The 25,356-nt window shown below is 41.3% G+C and overlaps 1 protein-coding gene across 1 annotated transcript; it reads left to right on the forward strand.

Moving 5' to 3' along the window:
* Positions 1 to 2,861: 2,861 nt before the first annotated feature.
* LOC115399242 (arylsulfatase I) lies at positions 2,862 to 14,225 on the forward strand. The gene is made up of 4 exons (XM_030106521.1): positions 2,862 to 3,061; positions 11,787 to 12,104; positions 12,740 to 13,072; positions 13,157 to 14,225. Exons 1-4 carry the CDS (start codon positions 2,862 to 2,864, stop codon positions 14,223 to 14,225), a joined length of 1,920 nt encoding a protein of 639 aa, XP_029962381.1.
* The last annotated feature ends 11,131 nt before the right edge of the window (positions 14,226 to 25,356 follow it).

The following is a 25,356-nucleotide window of genomic DNA, read 5'->3' on the forward strand; positions in this document are numbered from 1 at the left end:
AAACTTTGGAAGTCTGAGTGAAGCCATCTAATAAAGCCAGACTTAAGATAAGTTGGTTTTGACTAATGCAATGAGTCAAGGTTTTGAATATTTTATAAATTTACTCCGCCAATGCAGAGTTCTTGGCAGATGATATTGATTTTTCTTCTTCTTCTTTCGAATGGATCACAATCAGGTATTTGAAGGTGCTACTGGATTATGTTTGAAAACACTTCGTAGGAACCTCATGCTTTAGGTTTCAATGCCACTGATTTCAAGCAGATACAGTTCGTATCAATGTGTAAAAATTAATTTGTTAGGTAAACACACAGACCCTCATGGAAATACCACAGTGTGTTACTTCATTTATAGACTTGCTTACTATTTGAAAATGAATTTACATTTTTAAATACAAAATCATCAATAAAAGCTTTCATAATTTCCCTCCTGGTCTCTACTTGAGCTTAAACTTATCTGTAATAGTTTCCTAATTGAGGCAGACCGGAGTGAAAAACAATCCAGCTAACACAAACAAAGTCTCAGTGGATGTAAACTTAGGGGAGCTATGTTGTACTTTCCGATGCGGCATTAACAGGCTTTCAGACCTGTTGATAGAAGCTGAATGATCACTAACGCAGCCATTACCAATGCTGCAGGAGTCGACCAATCATAGCTGCTCCCTTTGGCAAGCTGGCCCTGCAGCTGTCTCCAGACTTCAGGACAGAAGCCAAGATCAGACCTGGGTCAGACAGTCAGGAAAAAAAGAAAAAAAACATGACACACTCTCTTCCCTCTGACACTGTCAAATCAAACAGAAGAGGAGTGTTTCAGATACATCTCACACCTGACACATCCAGCACATCCAATTAAATGTATTAATAAAAAGGTCTTCAAGAGGTCTGCTCAAAAGTTTACTTGGAAATTTCCACTTCAGTTGCTGCTACTACTCCCTCTAGTGGCTAAAATAATTTGACTGTGAGCTGGAGGTTTTGTTCACTTTTTTCAGTGGTTTTTTTTTTTTAGTGTATTTGTTTAACATAATTTGTGATTAAATCATATCCTGAAAGTGTGTAATGTGTCATAAAAACTGCATCTTTAATTTGTTTGTGAAATGTTGACACCTTTCAACCAGCAGTTCACAAATCGTCTGTAGCCTAAATGTTTTACACTGATGTTGTTTCTTAAGCTTTGCCCCTGTCTAACCAAACTAAAGCAGTGCAATAAAGAGAGCTGTGTGTTTAACTGTCGACAAGTAGCAACGAGCTGCTCAGTCACTCTCTCCAGGAGAGACCTGCATTTGTTTCAAAGAAAACATCAATGTCGGGAATCCATATTTAACTCAATTAATGCAAAACCCACTTTTAATCTCAATGTATTTTTTCTTATGTTCTAACACTAAAATGACTTGGGTGCAACAAGAGCGTTGCTTTACTCAGGAAATGGAGGAAGCAGAGAGTTTTTTCCTGTGGCTTTGGAAGACCTGTTACATGATGCGACAGCTTTGTTCCTCTCCTGTTCTTCCCGTTAATTAGTCTGTGTGCCTGTCTACCCTTTAAAGGTTTTCGCTTTTATAGTTTCATGTGTCTTATGTTCCCATTCCCTTTCTCTGAAGCGCATGTGGTCATTTTCTCTGTTTTCTTGCTCTCTCGCTCAGAGTATTCCTGTTTATTGACTTCTCAGTTAGCCAACCGGCCTTCCCAGAGCAGATCTTGACAGGCAGATTTGTTGAGCAGCAGCAGCAGCAGACACCGGCTCTCTGTGCCCTTTAACTGTGGCATCTGTGCCAGATACTGCCAGCCAGCCTCTGCCAGGCTGTGGCCCCAGCTTGGGCGAGGTGAAAAATGAACCTGCTGTACTAATAAACATCATGTAAACTGAGCTTTTATTAAAATACACTGCACAAAATGAAGAGTGCACGTGTGTTCTCAAGATGTTAGACTCTAAAAATATGAATAAAAAAAGTGATCTGAGCTCTTGTGGTGCAGAGTATACACGTTGACTACTCTTAAGATTTTTGTCTTCAAGCAAACAAATGATGTTGTCTGTGAATTTTTTACTATCTGCTCATGTGTGACACTCCACCTTCAAACCCTGCAATTTGAAAATACATGCAGTATTAATAATAGGCTACATTGATTAAAAAAAGTTAATTTTCGTGGAGTAACTTTAAAGAACGGATTGTACTCAACATTTTACTGTACCCTTTCAGGAAACATGATTTATCCGACCCTTGAGAGTCTCACATTTTTAAAATGTCAAGTTAAAAAGGTTGATTTTCCTCTATGGAAAGTGGTAAGACATTGTTCACCTTACTCAAGCTGAGGGTCTTAATTTATAAGATCCTGTTATTAGAAGTTTTGAGGCAGACTTCTGCTTGGACTTTAGATGTGTGATGCAGTTGATTTGGTCTTATAATCTCATTAGGACTACCACATAGATCACAATAGTTTAAGTTTATCAGAAGTGAATTCATCTTGCAACAACTTTTGTTGATCTTTTTTCATGTCTATATTTACTTGCTTGTCTTTATGACTGTATTTTTTTTAGCAGTTTACTTTGAACTCTGCTGTGGTTTCCAGCCATTTTTCCACAGATCTCTTTTCCACCAGAATAACATGACTCGTACATTTTCTTCAAATAGTCTTAAAACATCAAATGTTATAGTTCTATTTACTATTTTATTCATCTATTTTTATGTTTGGAAATATACTTGTCATCGATATTGTGTCTTTCTGATGTAAAACCTTTAACTGCATATTATGCTGGATGCTCATCAGTTCATTTGCAGACCGTGTTTAATTAAGTTGCTGACAAGCTACTGTTTCAGTTATTATCTCCTAACACCACCGTGTTATGACCAGTACGTGTTTTTTATTCAACGCATGACAAGTGAGTTAGCTGAGAACTTCAGCTCTAACTGCAGCCACAAACTGACCGCCTCTGTGGTCCTGTGCCTCCAGCAGCGCCCCCTCCCAGCAGCCTCCGATGCTGAACTCCTGACCTCGGTTTGTGGCAGACCGCGCTGCATCGCTTCCACGACTCGCAGTGTCCGGAGCGAGATGAGTCCCATGTCATCTGCTGCGTGACGCAGAGCCGGCGAAGCGCCAGGTGGCCCCTGATGACCTCCGTGAGCTGTCAGCAGTGAGTCACACACATGGAAACACCTGTAACCAAAACAAAACAATGGTGCAGACCATCTGGTGAAAAGTATGTTGCACGTCGAGTGAATCTAGATGATAATGATTTTTTTTTTGCACTCCAGTTTTCCTTGCATTTGTGGCAGAAACCATTGCTGGTCTGCTGAAATACGTCTTGTTATCCACAGAACTCCCAATTTTGTACTTCTTTATATGAGTTTAAAGATTTTCCCATCTTTATATTCTGATTTTTAAAGTTAAACAAGCATTTCTGGTGGGTATTCCAGCTCCTCTTTTGATTTTCTTTGCCACATTATCAGTCACGGGCAGTAGACCCTTTGGCTAAATCTCTCACTATCTTGAGGGTGTGTTTACTTGCAAGCATAATAACAGGTGAAACATTTGAGAAGATATAAACTTTTGATTGTTGAGGAAAATTTGCATCTCTGATGTAGAGACCAATACGAAAAGCTTTCATTCTGTCTGTGTTATTTTATTGTCTTGTACACAAGGATAGAGAGCCTGAGAGCCTCTCTGAAGTTAGAGTGAAACATTGTAATGCAGGGAGTGTTAAAAAAGGAGGTGCACAGATAGCGCTTCTTTCTTCAAGGCCGGCCACTCCTGAGAAAGTGATAAAGAAAACCAATAAATCTGTTGGTTTTAATTTGAGTCATAGCAGTGCCAGGTACAGCTTGCTCAGAATTCAAACAGGTATGTGAGAAGAAACAGGTACATTGAGAAGTTTCTCACAGTAACTAAGCTTAACACTAGCTTTGTTTTGATTTATATTGTTACACAAAAAACAGTAGAATAAAGTTCTCATTACATGATGAAGGCCGTTTGGGGGTTTTCAGTTTTCATCATGACTAAAAAATGGCATTCGCAATCATGTGATCAGGAATATTTTCCCAAAACTGTCTAATGTATCACCACAACTTTATTCAAACCAGTTCAGTTACAGTGTTGAGGGAAAATGTGCGCATTCATTACATTCACTCCAATTCTTTTCTGTTAAATGATTAAACAAAGTCCTTCAACAGGTTAAGTCAGAGTGCGTGTGCCTATTGTGAGTCATTGTTTCAATGTGGTTAATGAGTGAACAAAAGTTCAACAAAACCTACTGTATCCACATCATCAGCTAAATGTGAGCTACTTTTCACTTGGCAATAAGCTGCTGATAAGCAGGTGTCGCATTCACCATGTTCACCATGGTGGATTAATGTATTTGTATTCCAGCATGACTCAACTGATAAACACTGTAACTCATAAAAGTCTAAAAAAATAAAATAAAGCAAATATTGTGAGGAAAACCTGCAGTAGTAGTGAGACTGAGAAGTAAACACAAAGGAAACATAGACTGGAAGTAAAATGCAGGTCAGAACGTCAGTAAGAACGTAATCAAAATTATATAAAGATCAGCCTGTTAAAAATCTTTTACATTATTAGATTAACATGCATCATAACTTTGAGAGAATGAGACCATATTTTAGATTTTCCTACAAAATTCGTGAAATCTCATATTTTCAAATCATGTTGTTGTTTTTTTTCACTGACTTACTGTCAGAATGTTATTTGGGGGCTTTCCTATTAGGTCCCTGCAGTTTGGATTGGAGTGATGGAGTCTGTCCTCCATTCATTCTTCTGTGGTCAAACATGCTGGGAAGAAATGAGATGTTCTCCATAGCAGCTCTCTAATTATTTAAGTTCTTCTTCTGACAAACACCTGCCTACAATTAGATCCCGGTGGATAATGAACCGAGGCTGCCAAATAACTGGTTTGAATTTCAGAACGGAGCCTTCTTTAATGTGACTAATTTAAATGGCATTAACGCATCCACTTGCAAACTGGACGGCTGTCTGGTGGGAATCTTGGACTGAGGACCAGGCGGGGAGATTCTAGCTCTGCTGTTGCCACAAGACAGACTTTACTGAATCATCCTTCCTCCTAAAGGAAGTAACTGGTGTTTTCTCTTCAGTAGGCATGATGACAAGCTGAATGCTGCAAGGTCACTGAATCTACAAGCTGGGTTTAAGAACCTGCAGTAATGTTGAGGATCAAAATGCAGGGAGTCTTCAGATGAGTGACTGCAGCACCTTTTTTAAACCAAACCCTGGAAACAACTGTTGTTTGCACCAAAAGACAATATGCATGTCTTTTAGTCCATATTCATTATTCCTTTTCTTTCATAGTCATGCTGCATGCATTATTCCTTGCATCCTCATGGTGGCACTCTCCACTGACTGTAACACCACAGCATGCACTCTCTCTCACACACACACATGCACATGCCCAGCTTGTGTAATCCCTTTCATTTTTGATGAGTCAAAGCCAGCACTCACTCTCCCCGGGGCAAATGTCTGGCAGGAGAGAAGGGCCCAGCCGAGGAGGTACGGAGGAGGAGGAGGAGGCTGGAAGAAGTTTATCCAAAGTTTAAGAATTTGACACGAGGCCACCAACATCCACCATGTGGGTGGTTTATTTGATGTGATGAGACTGAGTGGTCCCCCGCCCCCTCAGCCTCATCCTGTCAATCCATCACTGAGCGAGGTGAGGAGAATAGGGAGTGGATTGAGTTTCTGTCTGCTGGAAGATGATCCCCGTGTATTTCAGGAGCAGTGGAGCCAGGGTCTCTGTCAGTGTCACCTTCGGGGCTGGTGGGAGTGACGGCGTTTGTCTGATGTCTCAAAACCCCGCGTATACCAGTTCCTCCAGCGCGCTCCACAGAAGCGAGTGTAACTCTGGACCACCAAGACTCAGATTACAGTCTGTGTCTGCAGGGTTTCGTGTCACTGTATTAACCTTAACATTTAATTAAAATATAAATATGTATGAAGTTGTGCCCCATATTTGCTTTTCAGGAATGCACATTTTACAGTGGTAAGGTAAAAGTTATACCTCGCTGTTAACATTGTCATTGATTCATGCATCACTTTGCAGTATGTTCCACATCTCAATAACAACAAGCATGAAGGGTAGAGAATTGTTTCACCTTTGGTTATCCTTCCACCATTCATTCAGCTCAGTCATGATGTTTATTTGCACTGTTGACGTTGACTGAAATGCCAGCAGCTATTATACTGGGTGCATTAATTCCTGACACACAGGTATTAAATCAGCGGATCAGCGGCATAAAACTTGTGACCTCAGGGCCAAAGCCAGTTCTGCCTGTGGGATGACACTGAATAGAGTAAAAACTTGTAGGTAGACAAGGACCAGAATTTTTCAGTAAAAATTGCCTTGCTGTTGAACAGTTCTGATAGATGTACAATGCAGTGATGAAATCCTGCATTTCATTATTCACCTTATTGAAGAATCCTTATGGAATCCATAAGGTGAGGGTGAATCTGTAAAAACCTGCTTGTTATGCAGTATACACTGTATTCTGCATCAGAAGGAATCTTAAAACTGAACACTTCTTTTCTAACAATGGGTATTATACTACCATTTTCAGGCCCACTGAACATGAAATTGGCCTGTATGTGAATCCTGGACTAAAATGAGATTGACACCCCCATGTACTGTAAAACCTCTGAGACTTTAGTGACTCTCTGATTATTCTTTTAACACCAACAGGTCAGGTTTCTCATTTATTCCTGACTTACGTTAAGATAGCCTTTCTTCTCTCCCTCTCTCTCTTTTTAAATACGGATCATAATACCTTGGGTTGTCTTTCAGGTCCAGGGTTGGGGATTTGCTCCTCTATTGTCTTGTCAATGTGTCAAAGTGCCCTTGTGCAAGACACTGCACCTCAACTGGCATCCAATGCCATACAAGCATCTTGCATGGATTATTGTTAGTATGAATGGGTGAACGTGACCAATCATGTAAAGTGCAGTGAGGCCACTGAAGTGTTAGAAATGTGTTGTGTGAGCTACAGCCGTCTGAGGTGTTTCCTGTACGACAGGGGGGAGGCCCCGGGGTTCATTATATCTCTCGGCTTTTCTGTCCACGACTCGGTGCCCCTCAGGAGAGCTGGAGGAAGCTGAGGAGGACAGAGACGACTGAAACAGAATAGATGGATGATTAAAAAATGTTGGTCTTTACTATCTCCAGGACAGTAGTCATCCTCTTTAGAGTCATGTATGAGATTATACAGTCCAGTATTATGAGAGCTTCCATTTTATGCTAAAAGAAAAAAACCCTGCTGTTGCATTCATATGCAACAGAAAAAGGTTTCTTTTTCAAATGTATCTTTTCTGAATATTCTTGAAAGCCAGCCCTGCATATTGAATGAGACGCTGATTTATAAGTGTTACTGAGATCAGATTGCCAGAGCATGTGCTGACCTCCACTTACTGTACCATAAATCAGTGCACACAGTGCTAAGAAGGGGAGGAAAAAAGAAAGTCTCAAGTGGGGGATTTCTAATATAAAAATAGGACTTTTAATGTTTGACGGTGGTTTAAAAATGAAAGTCATTTTCAGATGCAGTCTCTGTCTCACATGCTCGCAGTTGTTTCTCCATGACTTTTGAGGACATCACACCGACTTATATTAATTTCCTCCAGACTTTGAAGTAACTACTGTCTAAACTTAATCCTTATCCCAACCTTTACAGCATGTCTTTACCATAAAACTAACTGAAACTCCTTTGTGGAGCTTCACTATCATCTGTATCAACGAGAAGCATGCGCACAAAATGACTTTGTAAAGTGATTCAAGTCCCCACAACATCAGTAAGACCCGGACTACACACACACTCCCCCACCTTAGCTCGAGCTCAACAGAGTGGCTCCAGATCGAGTGAGTCACTTATTCGTCGTCATGAATAAATCACACCCACTGCTACTCCCTTCTTCTAGTCTGCACCATTCTGAAACACACACACACACACACACACACACACACACACACACACACACACACACACACACACACACACCCTAACTGTACAAACACAACTGTACAAAGACACACTGGGTCTGCATCCTCTTCTTCTCTTCTCTCACTACCCTTTGTAGTCATGCAGAAAGTATATTTTCCACAGTTTGTAGTTATTGCTGACAACACGGAGCACTCCGTGCATTGAAATAGCTACAGAAAATTAAACTTTGCTTATAAATGGAGACTTGGTAATATAACCTTTTGATGTATATAAGGGCCATTTTTTTCAATAATGCTGTGGGCTGACATTAAAGAATCTATAGTGTATTTTCTTTCTTTATTCATCCCCCCATACAGCTGAGCAAAGAGCACTGCTCTTTCTGTTCCTCAAGAAGACATTTGTCACTTTCCATTTTTACAATCCCCCCCCCACCCCTCCCCTCTCGCAGCGGTAAAACAGAGTTCATGTCGCCCTGCATTTCCCCGAGGCAAACTGATGGCTACACCCAGAGACCCCGACATACACACAGCAAGACAAAGTGACTGCTCCCTTTATGCCACTTTGTTTACGTTCACAGAGCAGACAGTGAAGCCCTCTCACTCCTTACTGCACATATTTCGCTGCTCAAAATTCAAATTTCATGTACTATATATATATATATATATATATATATATATATATATATATATATATATATATATATATATATATATATAATTTTTTTATTTTTTTTAAATATACATTAATTTTTTTCATCTCTTCCAGCCTCATTCATACCTGAATTTGCGCCCGTGGGTGACAGTGAGGATGATGTTCAGGCATGAATGAGGCCTGTGAAATTTCCCACAGGATGAGGAAACAAGAGTTTGCTTCTACAGCGTACAAAATGGACTCGTATCCGAGGCATTGATTTCCTCTCGGCATTATCAGCATTATGGGAAGGAGATGGCAGTGAGGTGAAGGCTAAGAGCCACCCGGTCGATACGCTTTCTCATCGCAGCGCCGGATGTTTTGCCTGTTGTCCGTGCCCTCGGCGCGGGTGGTAATTGTCATCAGGTGACTCTATTAATTGCGCAGTGTTGGGCAATGACAGAGCAATGACAGGGATTATTTGATTTGCATTACAGATTTATAGTTTAATTGTAAATAGACAGTACAGGAAACATTAGCAGTGACACTTTAATAGGAGGGCAACATCCGTAATGAAACTATCAGTGACAGCGATTGTGGCGACACTAATACAGATTGCTTTTTGATGGATCCGCCTTGTATGGTTTTCCAAGCAACATTTTCTCACTGGCATCGGGTGGTTTCTGGCTATTTTGTTCCTGCATGTTTTGACAGATTCACACTGCCACTGCCAGGAGTTCAAAAGCCGAGTATTTGTCCATCCATCCATCTGCTATGTTGCTGTTTTTGACTCATGCCACTAGGTACTGGTGAAGAGTTTCCTGCCCTGTTTATACAACAGTTTACATAACAGCGGTGAATGGAGCCACTGAAAATGCAGCTTTTTGAGAATAGCTTCAAAGTGACACTTTTCTCCATTTAAGCACGACCTTAGTAAATAGTTCTTCAGCACATGCATTGGCCACAAAATGGGACAGAGTACCACAGTGTCATACTTTAGCTTTGGAAGGTAATTGGACTTATATACAGAGAGAGAACATGCAAACTCTGTACAGAGTGTTAACCACTATTCTGCCATGTAGAAAAACACATGAAAAAGCAAATCCCCTTCCTATGAACAAGTCTGCTGTAACATTTGTGGATTAATGACAGTTGTGGTACTATAATGTTTATGTTTAATAAATATTTCCTTTTTGCAAGAAGGTTGGTAATGACATTTATTTTTATCCAAAATCCTACTTTTAATCCATAAACATCCCAAAGCCTCTCTGCCGTGTTGACAAGGGTCAGTGCATATCCCTTTATAATTTGTTGTCCAGTCGTTGTGTGTGCTTGATAAGAACCATGTTTCGTCCCTTTCCATGTTGTGCTTAATATTTATTGTGTTCTAATAACTCCTGTCAATAGTTCATTTCGCAAACTCATAAACATGAGTCCGTAAATGGCCTCAAAATGTTTGTTTTCCAAGCTCATGACAGCAACTGCATTATTCACACAGCAGCAGAATTTCAGTCATCACAGCGGCTCCATAGTTACAGGAAAGGTGTCAAGTATAAAGACAGTATATTAAATAGCAGACAGTATTTACACAAAAGAGAAATGAAATGAAAGATTGTGTGTCTTAATGTGGGCAGGTGTTGAATCTCCTCCCGCAGTCTGGTTGGTAACAGCTTCCATCGTGTCATGGAGGGGCTGACAGAAGTTGTTCATGATCGATGCAGAGCTCTCGATGGTTGGGTGGTCTCCACGACAGCGTTGGCTCTTTTAACCAGTCTATTTAGCCTTCTGCTGATCCTGCCTGTCCCTGAGAAAAGCCAACAGGCCCCTGTGTAAAAGATCAGAAATGTCTGCAGTGTGATAGATCATCTCAGCAGACACTGAATCAACCAGTCGTCTCAACAAGTGGAGTCAACTTTGCGTCTTCTCACTCAAGTCCCTTTCTTAGTTAGGATAGGAGAACCATCAGGTGTTTGTACATGTACATAATTGACAAAGTACAGTGTGAATGCCCTGTAGTTTTTAATCTGGATAGTCTTGGTGTCATGGTGCTGTAGTGTTTATCACTCTGGCCTCACAGTGAGAACACTCTGTTTTGGCTTCAGGCCTGGGAATTGTTAGTGTCATGCTGCTGTAGTGTTTGGCACCGTCACGACACTGTTAGAAGACCCTGAGCTTGGTTCTGCGATGTCGCCTTTCTGCGTTTTTTCCCTCCTACAATCCAAAGACACAAAGTTTTCCTAATGTTTTTATTTTTTATTTTGTTGTCCTCGGTAGCACTTGCTTTGGATAAAGCAAGTGCTTTATCTTGGATAAAGATGTGATTGATGATGGAGAAGTATTGTCAGACACATAAGTAACATGGCAGGTTTCCCTTGAGAATGAGAAGCGTTTCAAAGAGAAAATCTGCATGAAAAAACATCGTTTTTCTTCTCCTTGTCCTCCTAAATTTATGAATATTTTCTTTGAATGCCAAGTATATCATGCAGACTGCATGCGAGGATAATGGATAATAATCTTCTGACTTTAATGGCATTTTTTTGGTACATTTATAGTAAATATGAGAGCAGTACTCAGTCTAGTGCTGCAAACACTTTTTTGTTTGTAAATCTGCATCTTAAATTATTGCTTAGGAAGCTGAGTGGCTTGGTTGAGGTTTTTGTTATTTTCATTATAGTTGTTTTTACAGCGTGTGAGGTATCCTATATTACTTAAAGCCAAGACAGACTACATTTATATCCTTTATGACTTTGAATTTTGCTTTGAGTTGTTCATCCTAGATTTATTTTGTCTTCCAAAAGTGATTTGTTTTAGGATATATCTCTCAAGTATAAATATTGCATAATATATACTGTATGCCTCTTATTTCCCAAGTCTTCTTGGCAGTACTGTGAGGCGCCTGAAGGTACACAGGAATGTAACAAGGAGCTGCAAAACGGGAAGCAGTTGCCTTTGCCAAGGTTTTGCCCTTCTTCGAGGCAGAAGCTTTTTCCACCCACCACACATAAGATCGCATTTGATCCAACACAACTCACAAAGCCAAGATTAAGCCCCAGAAAAGGACGAAAAGTCAAACTTTAATGGATAGCTAAGGCTTCGGACAAGCTCCTTCTGACCAGCGGTCTTTCCGTTTTCCTGTGAACACAGGCTCGCTTGAGACTTTCTGACTGTCGACAGAGCGTGATAGGAAATCCTGAGAAAATTCTGTGGATTTTAGAGGCAGAGCTGTTTTGCTGAGGATGAGGGGAGGGATCTGTTCGGTGCCTCTCCTAGTGATAGTAGGTATGACTTTGCTCGGTGGCTTCGGATGTTTTGCTCGAAACAAGTCTGTGGACACAAAAGAAATGCAAAGGCCCAAACCGCCACACCTCATCTTTGTCATGGTGGACGACCAGGGATATGGAGACATCGGCTACCACGGCTCAGACATCCACACACCTGCGTTGGACCAGCTGGCAGCAGAAGGGGTCAAATTGGAAAATTATTACGTCCAGCCAATCTGCTCGCCCTCCCGCAGTCAACTCATGACAGGCCGGTGAGTGTCCACATTGTGTTATTATTCAGATTATATAATTATTCAGAAACAGCATCTGTTTTGGTGTAAGCAGAGTATCAGCAAACTGTATAGATCCACACGAGCAACACCTGCTTATACATTTATATAACATAACAAAAAGAATTGTTTTCCTTCTAAATCTAATTTCGTCAGAATGATGTCAAGTCATGGAAAATGTCCCCAAAAAGAGAAACAATGTGTATTATTGATCTTCTGCCTTCAGTGTGTACACTGCTGAGTCTCAGTCTTAAGGCATATCAATGTCAGAACTGACTAGCCTTTAAAGAGAAACACCCCATTTAAAGAGCACTCCTGGTAACTCTACAAATGTAGAGGTTTTCAGGTTCAACACTTGCATTTTTACCTTTGACTGCTCGGATTAGAAAACTACTCTTAAGGATAAATAAACTTGTCTAAACTGGACGTGGCAAATAAAAACAAATGTTCAGCCAGATTTACCAGAGAAGCATAATTTTGGCTCCTCATTTCAAAATATCTTCATTACCAAAAATTGTGTTCACTTGTTGATTTGAACAATGAGAGAGTATTCAACTGTGCTTCACATATGTCTGATTTCTTTGATATATTGTATAAGATACTGTTTTTCGTAACAGTTACCAAATTCACACTGGACTTCAACATTCCATCATTCGACCACGACAGCCCCTCTGCCTGCCTCCAGACCTGCCCACCCTGCCAGAGCGCCTGGTGGAAGCTGGATATGCCACGCACATGGTGGGGAAGTGGCACCTGGGCTTCTGCAGGCCGGGCTGCCTCCCCACAGGAAGGGGCTTTCAGAGTTTCCTGGGGACGCTCACCGGCAGTGGAGACCACTTCTCTTATCAGAGCTGCGACGGGGCTGAAGCCTGTGGTTTTGACCTGCATGACGGAGACAGGCCTGCGTGGGAGATGAGCGGGAACTACTCCACGCTGCTCTACATCGAGAGGTGGGTATTATTTTATCAAACACACAAAAAGAAAAATAGAGAGAGACCCTTAACACGACTTTAAATGTTCCACTTTTCACCCAGAGTGAAGCAAATCCTGAGGAGCCACGACCCCCGAACACCACTCTTTCTCTATCTGTCCCTCCAGGCAGCACACACACCCTTACAGGCGCCCGATCATTTTCTGCACCACTATGATTCCCAGAGCAATCGTCTGCGGCGGCACTACGCAGCCATGGTGAGCTGCCTGGATGACGGGATCTCGCAGGTGGTCCAGGAGCTGAAGACTCGCGGCCTCTATCAGAACTCAGTGCTGGTCTACTCATCTGACAATGGAGGGCAGCCGCTGTCTGGAGGGAGCAACTGGCCCCTGAGAGGTGGAAAAGGGACTTACTGGGAAGGGGGAATCCGGGCCGTGGGTTTTGTGCACAGCCCCCTCCTGAAGAGAAAGGGTGTCGTCAGCAAAGCTCTGATGCACGTCTCCGACTGGTATCCCACTTTACTGGGTCTTGCTGGATCGCGAGGGTCTCTCCATGGCCTGGATGGCCACAATGTGTGGAGGAGCATCAGCGAGGGGCGACCAAGTCCCCGCACTGAAATCCTCTTCAACATTGACCCAGTCTCCAGGAAGCCCGGGGAGCCATATGACAAGGCACTCATCCTCAACGGCTTTGGGATCTGGGACACAGCCGTCAGGGCGGCCATCAGAGCCGGCGACTGGAAGCTACTGACTGGAAACGTGGGTGACGGGGACTGGATACCACCTCAGGCTCTTCCCGACGGTCCCGAGCGGTGGCAGAAGCTCGAGAAGCAGCGCAACGCTCCGGGGAAGTCAGTGTGGCTGTTCAACGTCACCGCCGACCCGTACGAGAGGTTCGACCTCGCCGAGGCTCGTCCACATGTGGTGAAACATTTGCTCACCAGGCTGGCAGAGTACAACCAGACAGCTGTGATGACCAAGAATCCTCCAGATGATCCCATGGCCGATCCAGAACTGCATGGCGGAGTGTGGAGTCCGTGGCTGGGCCCGGACGGGCAGGAGCAGGATGGCAGGAAAGAACGGATGATGAAGATCAAACACTGCAAATTATGCAAACTGAAAGCCCTCTTCAAGAAGGTGGGATCTCGTCTGCAGAGAAACACCTTATTCTAAAGGGTTTTTTTGGGGGTTTTTTTTTCCCCACAATCTTATTAAATAATGATATCAATAGTCAATTTAATGTAAAACATTTTCAAAGTTCACATGGTGTTTGACAGAAAATTACAATGTCACTTCAACAAAGCCATCATATTATAAATGTTATTTTGATAGTGAACTTGAGAAACGAGTGACAGCAGAACAAAAGCCAATAAAACTAATTCATATACCTATGTATCCTAATTTCAAGATTTATGTATTATATTTTGTTTGATATCAGCGTTTTTTTCTCATGAGAAGCATGTTCTTGAATTGAGGATGCAGAGCATAAAAATCCATGAATTTCACTAAAATTCTATTTGAATGTGTCTTTAAAAACTCAAACAGGACTGTGACTGAAAAATTAACTGCTGGGATAACATTTTGGCTTTATTGCAGTGTAGTTATCCTCACATGCCTTATTCACTTATTATTTTCAAATAACTTTAAAAATGAGAGCGCATCTGTGAATGAGTCGGTTGACCAGAACCAAGTAAACAGAATGAAGTGAAACACACAAACAAAGATAGAGACCAGCAGAAGACCACTTGCAGGTCAAATGGATGAAACCTACTTGAGATCAAACACTGGACGTCTGCAGATAAACAGGCAGCCTGATAGACAAAGCAGACAGGGCTGCACGGCTGGCTGAGCACTCTGACTCACTCGTTGTCCTGCGGCCAAGCTGCAGCAGCAGGGAAACTGTGGGCCTCATCGGGCCACGCAGGGAGCAACGTGCGTGTCGCCGTGCACGTACGCCCAAATTCATGAATGCTTTTGATTAATACAGATAGAGATGGAGTGCGTGCATGTGGAAGTGAGGCCTACAGTGACCCCTCTATGTCTCATCTCTTAATCATCCGAGAAGATCCTCTAAAGGATGACACAAAGACACCCAGAGGGGTTGTTTTTGCCAAATGTCACCTTGTTCGTTTGTTCTCCGGGTTATACGGATTCACTTCAGCTCATAGTTTGCTCCTTTTGACCACCAAATGTCCAGTTCCTGCAGCACTAACCAACCAACAATGGGCCAGTCGATGATACTGTCTGGCATTTCTGGATACAGAAATGTTACTTCAATTTAATACTGTGTTCTGTTTGATTGACAGAAAGTCAAGAATGAGACCAAAAAAAAAAAAAAAAGATGCATTACTCCAAACATTCTATGCAGAAAGTGAAAGATTATCATTCAGAGGATTCTTTTGTACAATATTGTTCCAAGAATTTTCTGTAAATATCCATCGAGATTAATCTTCACATATATAAATTACTCACAGGACCAGATCCACATGTTTTTTTTAGGGGCTCACAAAGAAGAAGGAATAGTTACACTGGGGGTCAATTGACATTTTCAGCTTAGTTCTGTTCTCCTAAACAACTGATTCAGGAGCGCAAGTTGTCAACAAAATCCTACGCAGCCTAAGTAGTGCAATACATGAAAACTGTTTTTCCACTACTAAACATATACTAAGATCTGTTTTAGTTTATTATAGAAATGCCCCCATCAAAGACATGAGTCTAGTCCTTCCATGTAAAGATTTGAATTTTGTCTCCTTTTTATTTAGAATTACTTGTGTCAATTTTACACAGTTATTGATGTCACTCAAAACAGATAACAATTGGACGGACACACAGGAGGAAGACCCAGATTCCACCACTGAAACTGCACCCCCTTCTGATTTGGAGCTTAAAATTCAAAATGTGACGAATAATATTTCCGATAATGAATGACTAACAAATAAGTATTTACTTGAAGTGAGCTATTTTTCTCCTCTAATGAAAATGATTATCTTTTATTAAAGAGAAGATTTCATTTTGATTTTATAAAAAAAAAAAAAAATCTATGAATAACCCTAAAGCAGTCTTTCACTGGCTATACTTTGAAATTATGCTTTTCAAAGGCCGCCTTATGTTACACCTGCATCAAACAGACTGTTTATCACATAGATGTATCGTGGTGCAAACCAGGGGTGTTTGTTGTGTTTTGAGAGTTGGAAAGAACAGGAATTTTATAATTCTTGACAAAATGCCACAATAACAATAGAAAAAGTAACAAACTTTTATTTTTATGGCACTGTTGTTAGTACCATACGTGAATCAAAACTGGCTGAAAGAGGCTTCTGTCCAGTCCACCCAACCACCAAGGAAATTGTAGAAATTTCAAATAAAGCTTTTTTTTTTCCTTTACAACTACAACAAAGAAAAATCTAAAGCTGAAATTATCCATGGTGTCACCTGCCACCTGTTACCCAGAACTTAACAACTAGTATAGATGATAGATGAGATTAGATTACTGCCATATCATTGGATGATTAAATATTTGTTAAGTGTAATTGACAAAAAATAACTCCAGGTGATGGAGGTGCTTCCCACTATTGCATTTCAGACTGATAAAAACTGGTCATCAGATTTGAACCGTTGCAAGAAGTGGCATCTCCAGGATGAGGTTTATGCGCTTATACACTCCCACTCATCACCTTCACGTCTCCATGAAGGGGTCATGCATTAGCAGCTGAGAAGAGACCTGAGTTGTGAGTTCTGGTATCATCCAGAGCAGACACAGTTCTTGGGTTCTTGGTAACTGAGACTAGGAAGTGATAGTTTGGGCTCATGTTGTCTGATTGGATGTGATGCCTCTGCCTGCAGGGCCTCGATGCGGCTTGATAGGAGCAGATCTGGTCGTTGGTGCTGTTGATCTAAAACAACATGTGACTCCGTAAACAGCTCCGGCAGTGTTATTGCGCAGCGTCTCACTCCTTGACCCCAGCCCTTAGGTGTGTGTCTTAATCAGTGTGTTGTTGTGTTTCTGTGTGTGAGTGTCGGCAGCAACAGGGTTGTGGATTTCTCCCCAGTGGCCTCATAATGAATATTCAGCTGTCCTTCCCCACCATCCCCCCCCCCCCCGGTCAGCTTCTCACTCCTAGTTTCTTCCTCCTCCTCCTCCTCCTCCTCCTCCTCCTCCTTCTGTCCCCCCCCTCCTGCTTTCATCCCTCAGCTCTCTCCTCATTCCCGCTGCAAACCAGCCTCCTCATCTCTCATTTTTGCTCCTCTCCTACTCACTTATTCGTGCTCATTTGAAAGACCGAGTTAGAAGCATTAGCTGAGTTTTGCTCTGAGCTCTGTGGTGTACAGTTAAATAAAAACGAGTGGAGGAGGGAGGGTAGAGGATTCCTGGGAGGCTGCAGGGGGTTGTCGTGTCTGCAGAGCTTGAATATCAGATTTAAAGAAGTCTTGTTTAGTGGACGAGAAATACCTCTACATCCAGAGCACACTTTTTTAGAGAGAATCAAGCGAAAGGATATGACTGAATACATTCTGTCTCTACCTAATCTGACCTCTGTGCTATCTACAACATTAACACAGTTACAAATACTTAGCTGAAATTTAAAAAAAAAAAAAAAAAAAAATTAAGTCACATGTGACTAAGCCATCTGGAAACCATAACCATACTCAATCAGGAGAGGGCTCTCCTCAGGAGTGCCACACTTGTAGTCTGTCTCTATGTCTCTTAAAGCTCTGACTCCATCGTCAGCCCGCCCTCCGATGTGACCCTCCTTCATTTCTTCAGTGGACTTCACTTGACAGTCTCCTGCTGACTACACTCAATTTATCCTTACAGTCAACTTCATATGAAGCTGCTTTAACAGCTCAACTCCAGCTGGAACTGCAGGTCAACATTTGAGTAATCAAGTTGTTGACCGGGGCCTGTCCCGACACCCTTTTATTGTTTAGTCATTAGTTCAATTTCAAAAAAGATGATGATAATAAAGACATAAGTAGAGGGTACTATTGCATGTTTTCCTTACGGTGAGCTGGCACGTTAGTTGATTGATTGGTTAACAGGAGAACACAAAACTTGTGTGCATCTTTTGATAAACAGAATAAATTGAACTAGAATATAAGCTACAGCATACACATATGTGCATGATGGCTAACTGCTAATGCTCCTTACAGCCATCGGCAACTTTAGTGACTCCCCCTCATGGATCTTTGGAGATCTGACTGTCTCAACTGGTGGTTGAAAAAAACCCAGCAATTTCCTTGCCGTATTTCGTGTTTGTCTCACACAGAAAGCATGTTGCGACTGGCTAAACTCCTCTAATGCCGCATTGTTCAGTTAAAGAGAAGTGCAGGGTGTTGAGGCCCCAATTGCAATGTTAAACCTATCAGTCGATCTGCTCTCTCTCTCTCTCTGCCGGTCACTAAGTAGACGCCAGGTGTGCATTGCAGAGACTTATGATGGCAAAGAGGAGAGGACTGAGAACTGAAAATGACTCAGTCAGAAGATTACTGATAACGTGTTTCATCAATGGCAATTTTAACTTCTGAGCATCATGAATTCATGAAAAAAAACAAACCCGAACTTGACACCATGGCCAACACAGCTGGCCTCTAATCAATGAATGTCTGTGGCCGACCTTCCTTTTAGAGGCTGATCATTTAGACCAGGGCTCTCAAACTCCAGTCCTCGAGGGCCGCAAACATGCATGTTTTCCATGTCTCCCTGCTTCAACACACCTGAATCTCATGAAGGTTCGTCACCAAGTTCAGCAGGACGCCTGATAATGAGCCTCATTGCAATCAGCTGTGTTGAAGCAGGGAGACATGGAGAACATGCAGGTTTGCGGCCCTCGAGGACTGGAGTTCGAGACCCCTGATTTAGACCAAATGTGTAGCATGATTCCAGCAGTGTGCACTGAACCTGCTGTAGACATTCACAGCAGTCATACTGCATCAGGACTGATCTGCACGTCTTTATCTGACAAAAATAACAAACTCTTCGGTGGCATCTAAATTTGCTGAGGTGCACCTGTGCACACACCCGATCAAAGGCATAATGACGAGGTTTCTGATGAGCTCTGTGCTAGTGAGACACTGGTAAAGACGACTGTTAAAATGCCCACACATCACATTCCCAGTATACCTCAATGGCCTGCAGAAATAAGGCACTGTCAGAGGATATAAATCACGGAGGAGGTGTCACGCCAACACACACACACACACACACACACACACACACACACACACACACACACACACACACACACACAGTTCCCCAGTCCGTGGGAGGGAGCTGTCAGATCCACTGTTGGATAATCGGTTGAATGTAAGGCTAACTTCAAATCTTCAGATCTTTTGTTAAAGTAGTGAAGTCAGACACAATGGCCACATGATCCTGTTTTAAGCACAAAGTGTTTGTCTTCATGAGTTGAATGCTGTGTTGTATACAGGAAATGTTTGTTCATTTGTTAACTAAAAACGTTAAAAGAGAAATAATTACACTTCTCTAATTCATTGCCAAGAAGCCTTGTAACAAAAAAGAAGTGATCTATTATCAGATGGATATTTCCTTACAGAAGAACAGTGGCATCCTGTTTTTACACTCCTTCATTAAGAGAGTGGCATCAACGACTCAGCTGGGACACACTGAGAAGTTTCTGCCACCATAACTCACAGCCCATTAAGCAACAAAATCACCCCTATGTGCTAACAGTGCTTACTCTGGGCCATGTAATTGACAAAGAAATATAGTAGGTCCACTTTAATGCACTGCCTGTGACACTTACTCAGGGAACGGCAAACGTTCGAAAGAGATTCACCCAGCGGCGGCCAGTGGAGGATTTCAGTGACGAGAGGGTTTGACCCTGCGGTGTGTGTCAACATACAAACACCTCAAAAGCATGAAAAGTCCAGAGATGTTGCAGAGGGAAAGGGGAGAGATATGCAGAGCAGCCATGAGACAGGATGAAAACATTCTTGCAGGGTGAGTCACTCCCCTTTGGCCTCTATGGCTCCACACTGCTGTTATACTGTCATGACTGCGAGGAGGTTTTCTTCAGCACTCAAACTACTTTTTATACTCTGTAGCTGAATTTTGACCGCAGGAACTTTCCCCAAGGTGCCAGGAACTGTCACAGGAATTTTGGACGTTTTGACCCGTGAACCCAGAATATAAATATAGGTCTGGGGTTATTGCTTATCCTTAAAATAAGTCTCTGGTCATCTGGCGGTGCTTTCAGAAGGTTTACAAACTGGGGGTGGGGTCTGCAGAGCTGAATATATCTGGCTGGATGACAACACATCATACTGTATCGATGGTTTGTCTTCATTTGTTGCCATTGTGCATAGATCAAATAGAATACAAAAGAATTTCTCCCCTCCTTTCTTTCCTTGTTATGAGGGTTTGTCTCCTTTCACGCATTGTCTTAATGAACGTGCTCACAATTAAATAACCTCCTCCATGTTTACAGCCACTTTTGTTTTGTCATATTTGTCTTCTTATCATCTCTCTCTGACTTAAAGTGTAGAGATTTGCATTAATTACTTCATCATCTGAACATCATCAGCCTGAAGGCATAATACTCCCAAGACTTCAGGCCGTGGTAGCAAGATAGGTACATTTTCAGAATTTACTTCTACAAGAAAGCAAAACAATTTCAAACTACACTCCCAAAAGTATTGAGTCACTGCCTTTGCATGTATATATGACATTTACTGATTCTTTTACTCTTCTGGAAAGGTTTTCCACAAGGTTTAGAAGTCTATTTAAACTTTCTTCATGTTAAAGGTTCAGGATGAAAACACCTGGCTCACAGTCTCTTCTCCAATGTATACAAAATGTAGCTGCTGACAGAAAGAAGAAGTGGACATCGCCAAGCTGTTTCCACAAATTCTGGGGCATAAAGTTGTCCAGAATCTCTTGCTGTGTTGAAGCATCAAGGATTCTTTTCAGCGTATCTAAGAGGCCAATACCAACCCCTGACAAACAACCCCATACCACCAAGAAGTGCAATGTGTCACTCCAGAAAACACAACTCTGCTGTTTTACATTCTGATTTACAGTACTGTGTCCAACGCTGTGCATTGCACTTCTTGATGTAAGGCTTGTGAGCAGCTGCTCTGCTATGGGAACCAAACACCCGAGACTCTCCACACTCTGTTCTTCCGCTATTCTAAAGGCCGCACAGAGTTTAGAAGTGTGTAGCTATTGACTCTGTAGAAAGTTGGTGATTTCTGCTGCCTTTGCTCGCTCTGCTCTACCACTCCATGTCTGAGCTATTTTTTTCTATTTCCTAATTGCTTCCACTATGTGATAATATCAGTTCATTGTCGTGTAATTGTTTGTAAGGCCATTTTGCAACTGGACTTACTGCACAGGTAGCAACATATCACAGTACCAAGTGAGTTCCTGGAAGTCACCTGTTCTTTCAGAAAAGGTTTTCTGCATGTACTGCGGCTTGCTTTTAAACATCGATGGCAATGGAAGTGATTGAAACACGTAAAATAATTTTTTTGAGGGGAGTACCAATACATTTGGCACTATATTTTTACTGTGAGGCAAGTTAGGAGGTGGCTCAAGGTGCATCACCAAGATTTGGAAATAGAATCAATAAAAACAAAAGATCTAGAAGTAAAACGATGAATTATGTGTGATAGAAATTACAAATAAAAAGCATAACAATTGTTAAATGTGGACTGAAACAGGAACAATTAGAGTCCTAGAATGAAATAAGGCAGACGGGTTGGAGGAGATGCTTCTGCTCTTTCAGGGCTTCAGGCTTTTTTTCTAAGATTCATCTCAAGAGGTCACGAGCCTCAAAAGTCGTGATCAGGCTCACTGTGCCTCGCTGCGACCGCCCACCCTTCAACCTGCCACAGCCCCGCATATCCAGGGCTCGCCTGACACCCCATGTCACGGAGAAACGCGGCTATTCAGCAATTAATCCGACGTTACCTCTGCACCCTCGCTAATTAGGCTTTCATACCACAGCGGCTCTCTGTAATTATGAAGCAACTGGTCGCACTGCTCCTGTGCTCGCTGCAAACACTCATTAATCGCCAGCAATGCTCTCCAAACGCTGCGCCTGATATTCACTCACGGTTTAAAGCCCAAGCTGTGGAGAAAAATAAGATGCAACTCAACATGTTTTTCCATGACAGATAAGATGGAATTACTTTTTTGGAACCAGAATTGACAGTTTTTTTCATGGCAGCGTATAAAGGGCACACAGGTCGCTCACTTGAATGTGTAGACAAGTTGACCGAAACAACACGAAGCGCCAGATCAAATGTTTGGCAAACAAAAGACAACGACAGCTTTCTAATTTTAGTTTGGGGATATTGACTGGACTGTCAGCGGGAAGATGTGTAAACACAAAGGGGGATTTTATCAATGGTGAATACATCAATGGTCAAAGAGTACCGAGTCAGTTGGGGAATCTCTCACGTTGTTTTTACTCCTGCTTCGCAGGATATTAGATTTCTGTTTCATCCAAACACACCTGATTCAGATGAAAAGTGGGATAAGTCCGTTTACCCCATGAGAAAAAAAATGATCACTTTCTAACTGGGTTTGATGTTCACAAATACTATATATTCATCTAAATTTGGCTCGTGGTCTTAGGTGTAAATTGTGAAGCTCCAGCCTTCAGACTTGTATGTAACTGTAGAATATTTGTAGGGTTTAGACAATCCGGGCAGACTTGTTGCTTTGTGGAGACATGGAGACTTTGTATTTGTATTTATTTTTAATAATGCAAAAAAAAAAAAAAAAAAAAACAAAAAAACAAAGCAAGCATTTCAATGTACGATATGTTGCTCAGGGAATACGTAAGAATCTAACTTAGTAAACCAAAGCTCAATGGAGTGTCGAAGTCAGTAATATTAGGCGACGTGACCATGAAGGAAGAATTGATGGCAGATGAAGGAAGCGGATCTCAACACAAAGCATGTGTGCGGAGCCGAGCCCACTTCAGCCCACTTCCCTCTCCGGTGGGCCTGAACTGCTTTCAGGATGATGGGAAGGTGGTCACATAACCTTTCAACCCCGGGACCTGTCGGGTGGAAAAAGAAACTCACTGAAAGGAAAGGCTGCCATTCTTTAAAAGGTTTCTCAGCGTGGCACAAAGTCCTGTTGCTTGACAGCTTTTAGACCAAGTTTAATAACATCAGTGTCACTGATCCACTGACGTTCATTCTCCTTCTCATTTCTAGTTTTAGAGTCGGAATGGGGGTGCAAAACAGAGAGGAGATTATTTACTTTATTTCTTTTTTTGCATGAGTAAATATTTTTGGATGATTTTCTGCTTTTCGTCCCTTCATTCGAACATTCTTTCTGCTCCTTCTATTTTCAAACTGACTTTAACCTCTTCGACCTGATGAAAGAAATATAACAACAGCGAGAGGAAGTTAACCTCCAAGAGAAGGCGTCGAGCCGGTGATACACAGACACGAATGAACTTCCTGTGTTAAACTGTTTGAAAAACTACCCAAGAAAACTTCCTCATGGTTTGAAAGTGTCAGTTATTCTCAAAATGAGATTTCACTGCTTTAAGTTTTGATAAAAATGCAGCAGCTATAATGATGGAAAATAACAGATATGGCATTTCACGAAAATTTCTCATTTGGTTTGAGAAAAACAAAGTGCGATGGGATAAATCTGCTTTACTCAGGTTACAGAACGCACATATTTAATGTGTTTTATCCAGTCTGCTTAATCACTATGTAAGGTCCTTCCATTTGTTAAAAGCAGTTCAACAGAAGACCAGACACCTTGATTGTTTAATATTAATGCTTCAAATTGTCTTACCTGCTACTCAGAATCTTTTCCATATAATTTACCTTGTCCTCATCACTTTATTGATAATATGTTTCACTAATCTGCTAACACTGTTTCTGAACAGATAATTAGAGATGATGGTTTTATCTTTCCTTTATGACTCAAAACTCAAGATTCCATTGTGACAAACATAGTGTTAGAGAAAAAATAATCATACCGTTATAGACATATCGCTATAGAACCAGTACTTATTTACTCAGGTAAATAAGTTTAATCAAATGTCAATCTATTTTTGATCTATTGAAGTCGTTGACATCAGAGAACTTTTGCCACTTTTCATGAGAAATAAAATCACCAAATTTTAACAATATCTTGTAAGTGACATTATGGTTTTGTGATTTGAAAACCTCCAGAGTGAACGTTTATTTTGATGCACAAACTGCTCATGGGTTAAGGACTGTGGAGTCTGTATGTATATCTTATATTCTTTGCAGTTGTTTTTATTATTACTGTGGACGTGTGAATGATTCTACTCATTTTACTTCTCTATATAAGAGAAAATGTTTAGAGTCTTCAGACAACATATGATGATGAATTTCACGGATGTGAATGAAAACTGCTATAGAAACACTGGACAGAATCAGGAATGAATGAAGCAGTAAAGTTGACATAAAGTAAACAATCCGCAGTCCTTCCTGTACATCACATCCTGTCCCTGCAATGACCGAAACTGTAAACACACAAAAACACTTCAACACGGTACAGAGAGGACACAGTGACACACTCTGTCATGAGATATTCATGAATGTTCATGTAAACCTTCACAAGACAGAAGGTAGAGTCCGTACACCACTAACATAATTCACAAGCTGAACCAACAGCAGACATGAGTGACTATGCATTGAATCTGTTTTCCTTTTCTCATATTTATCCTAGATGTAAATCTAGTTATAGTGATTATTTTAATGTGACTGATATCATTTTAGATCTTTGTTGCTCCATGAGAGCCTCATAAAAAACAATAAGTCAGTGAAATACATAAAACATGTAAAACAAAGTGATCCAAAAAAGACAAAACATTTACATTTGGCTGACAGAGGAGGAAAACAGAACTAGAACTCCAACTATGAAGGGTTCCCAGATGCTACAATGGTCCATTGAAACATCAATTCAAAAAGTATTTCCATCATTTTGGGGTTGAGGATGCTTTAGAAAATGCTACCAGTCTGTTATCTGTTTATCTGCATGACAGAAAACATTTTTTTTCATGAATTTTGAACACTGAATTATTTCCCACTGTTAATCGTGGTTGCTACACATACAGCAATCCTTCAGTTTAACTTAGTGAAATAATTTGAATTTTAATCAAAAGGCATGTAAATGAAGCATTAACATTTTCTGTAACATTACGTTGTCTGATGTTGTTTTGCATAAGAATGATGGATATACCATTCAACTGTTGCACGGTTATATGGAATCTTACCCAGAAGTCTGAATAGATATGCAAATCCGGTTCAGTCAGTAATGTATAAATGGAGAATGAATAGT

Source organism: Salarias fasciatus, chromosome 13 (assembly GCF_902148845.1).
Source record: "Salarias fasciatus chromosome 13, fSalaFa1.1, whole genome shotgun sequence".
NCBI classification, from domain to species: Eukaryota; Metazoa; Chordata; class Actinopteri; order Blenniiformes; family Blenniidae; genus Salarias; species Salarias fasciatus.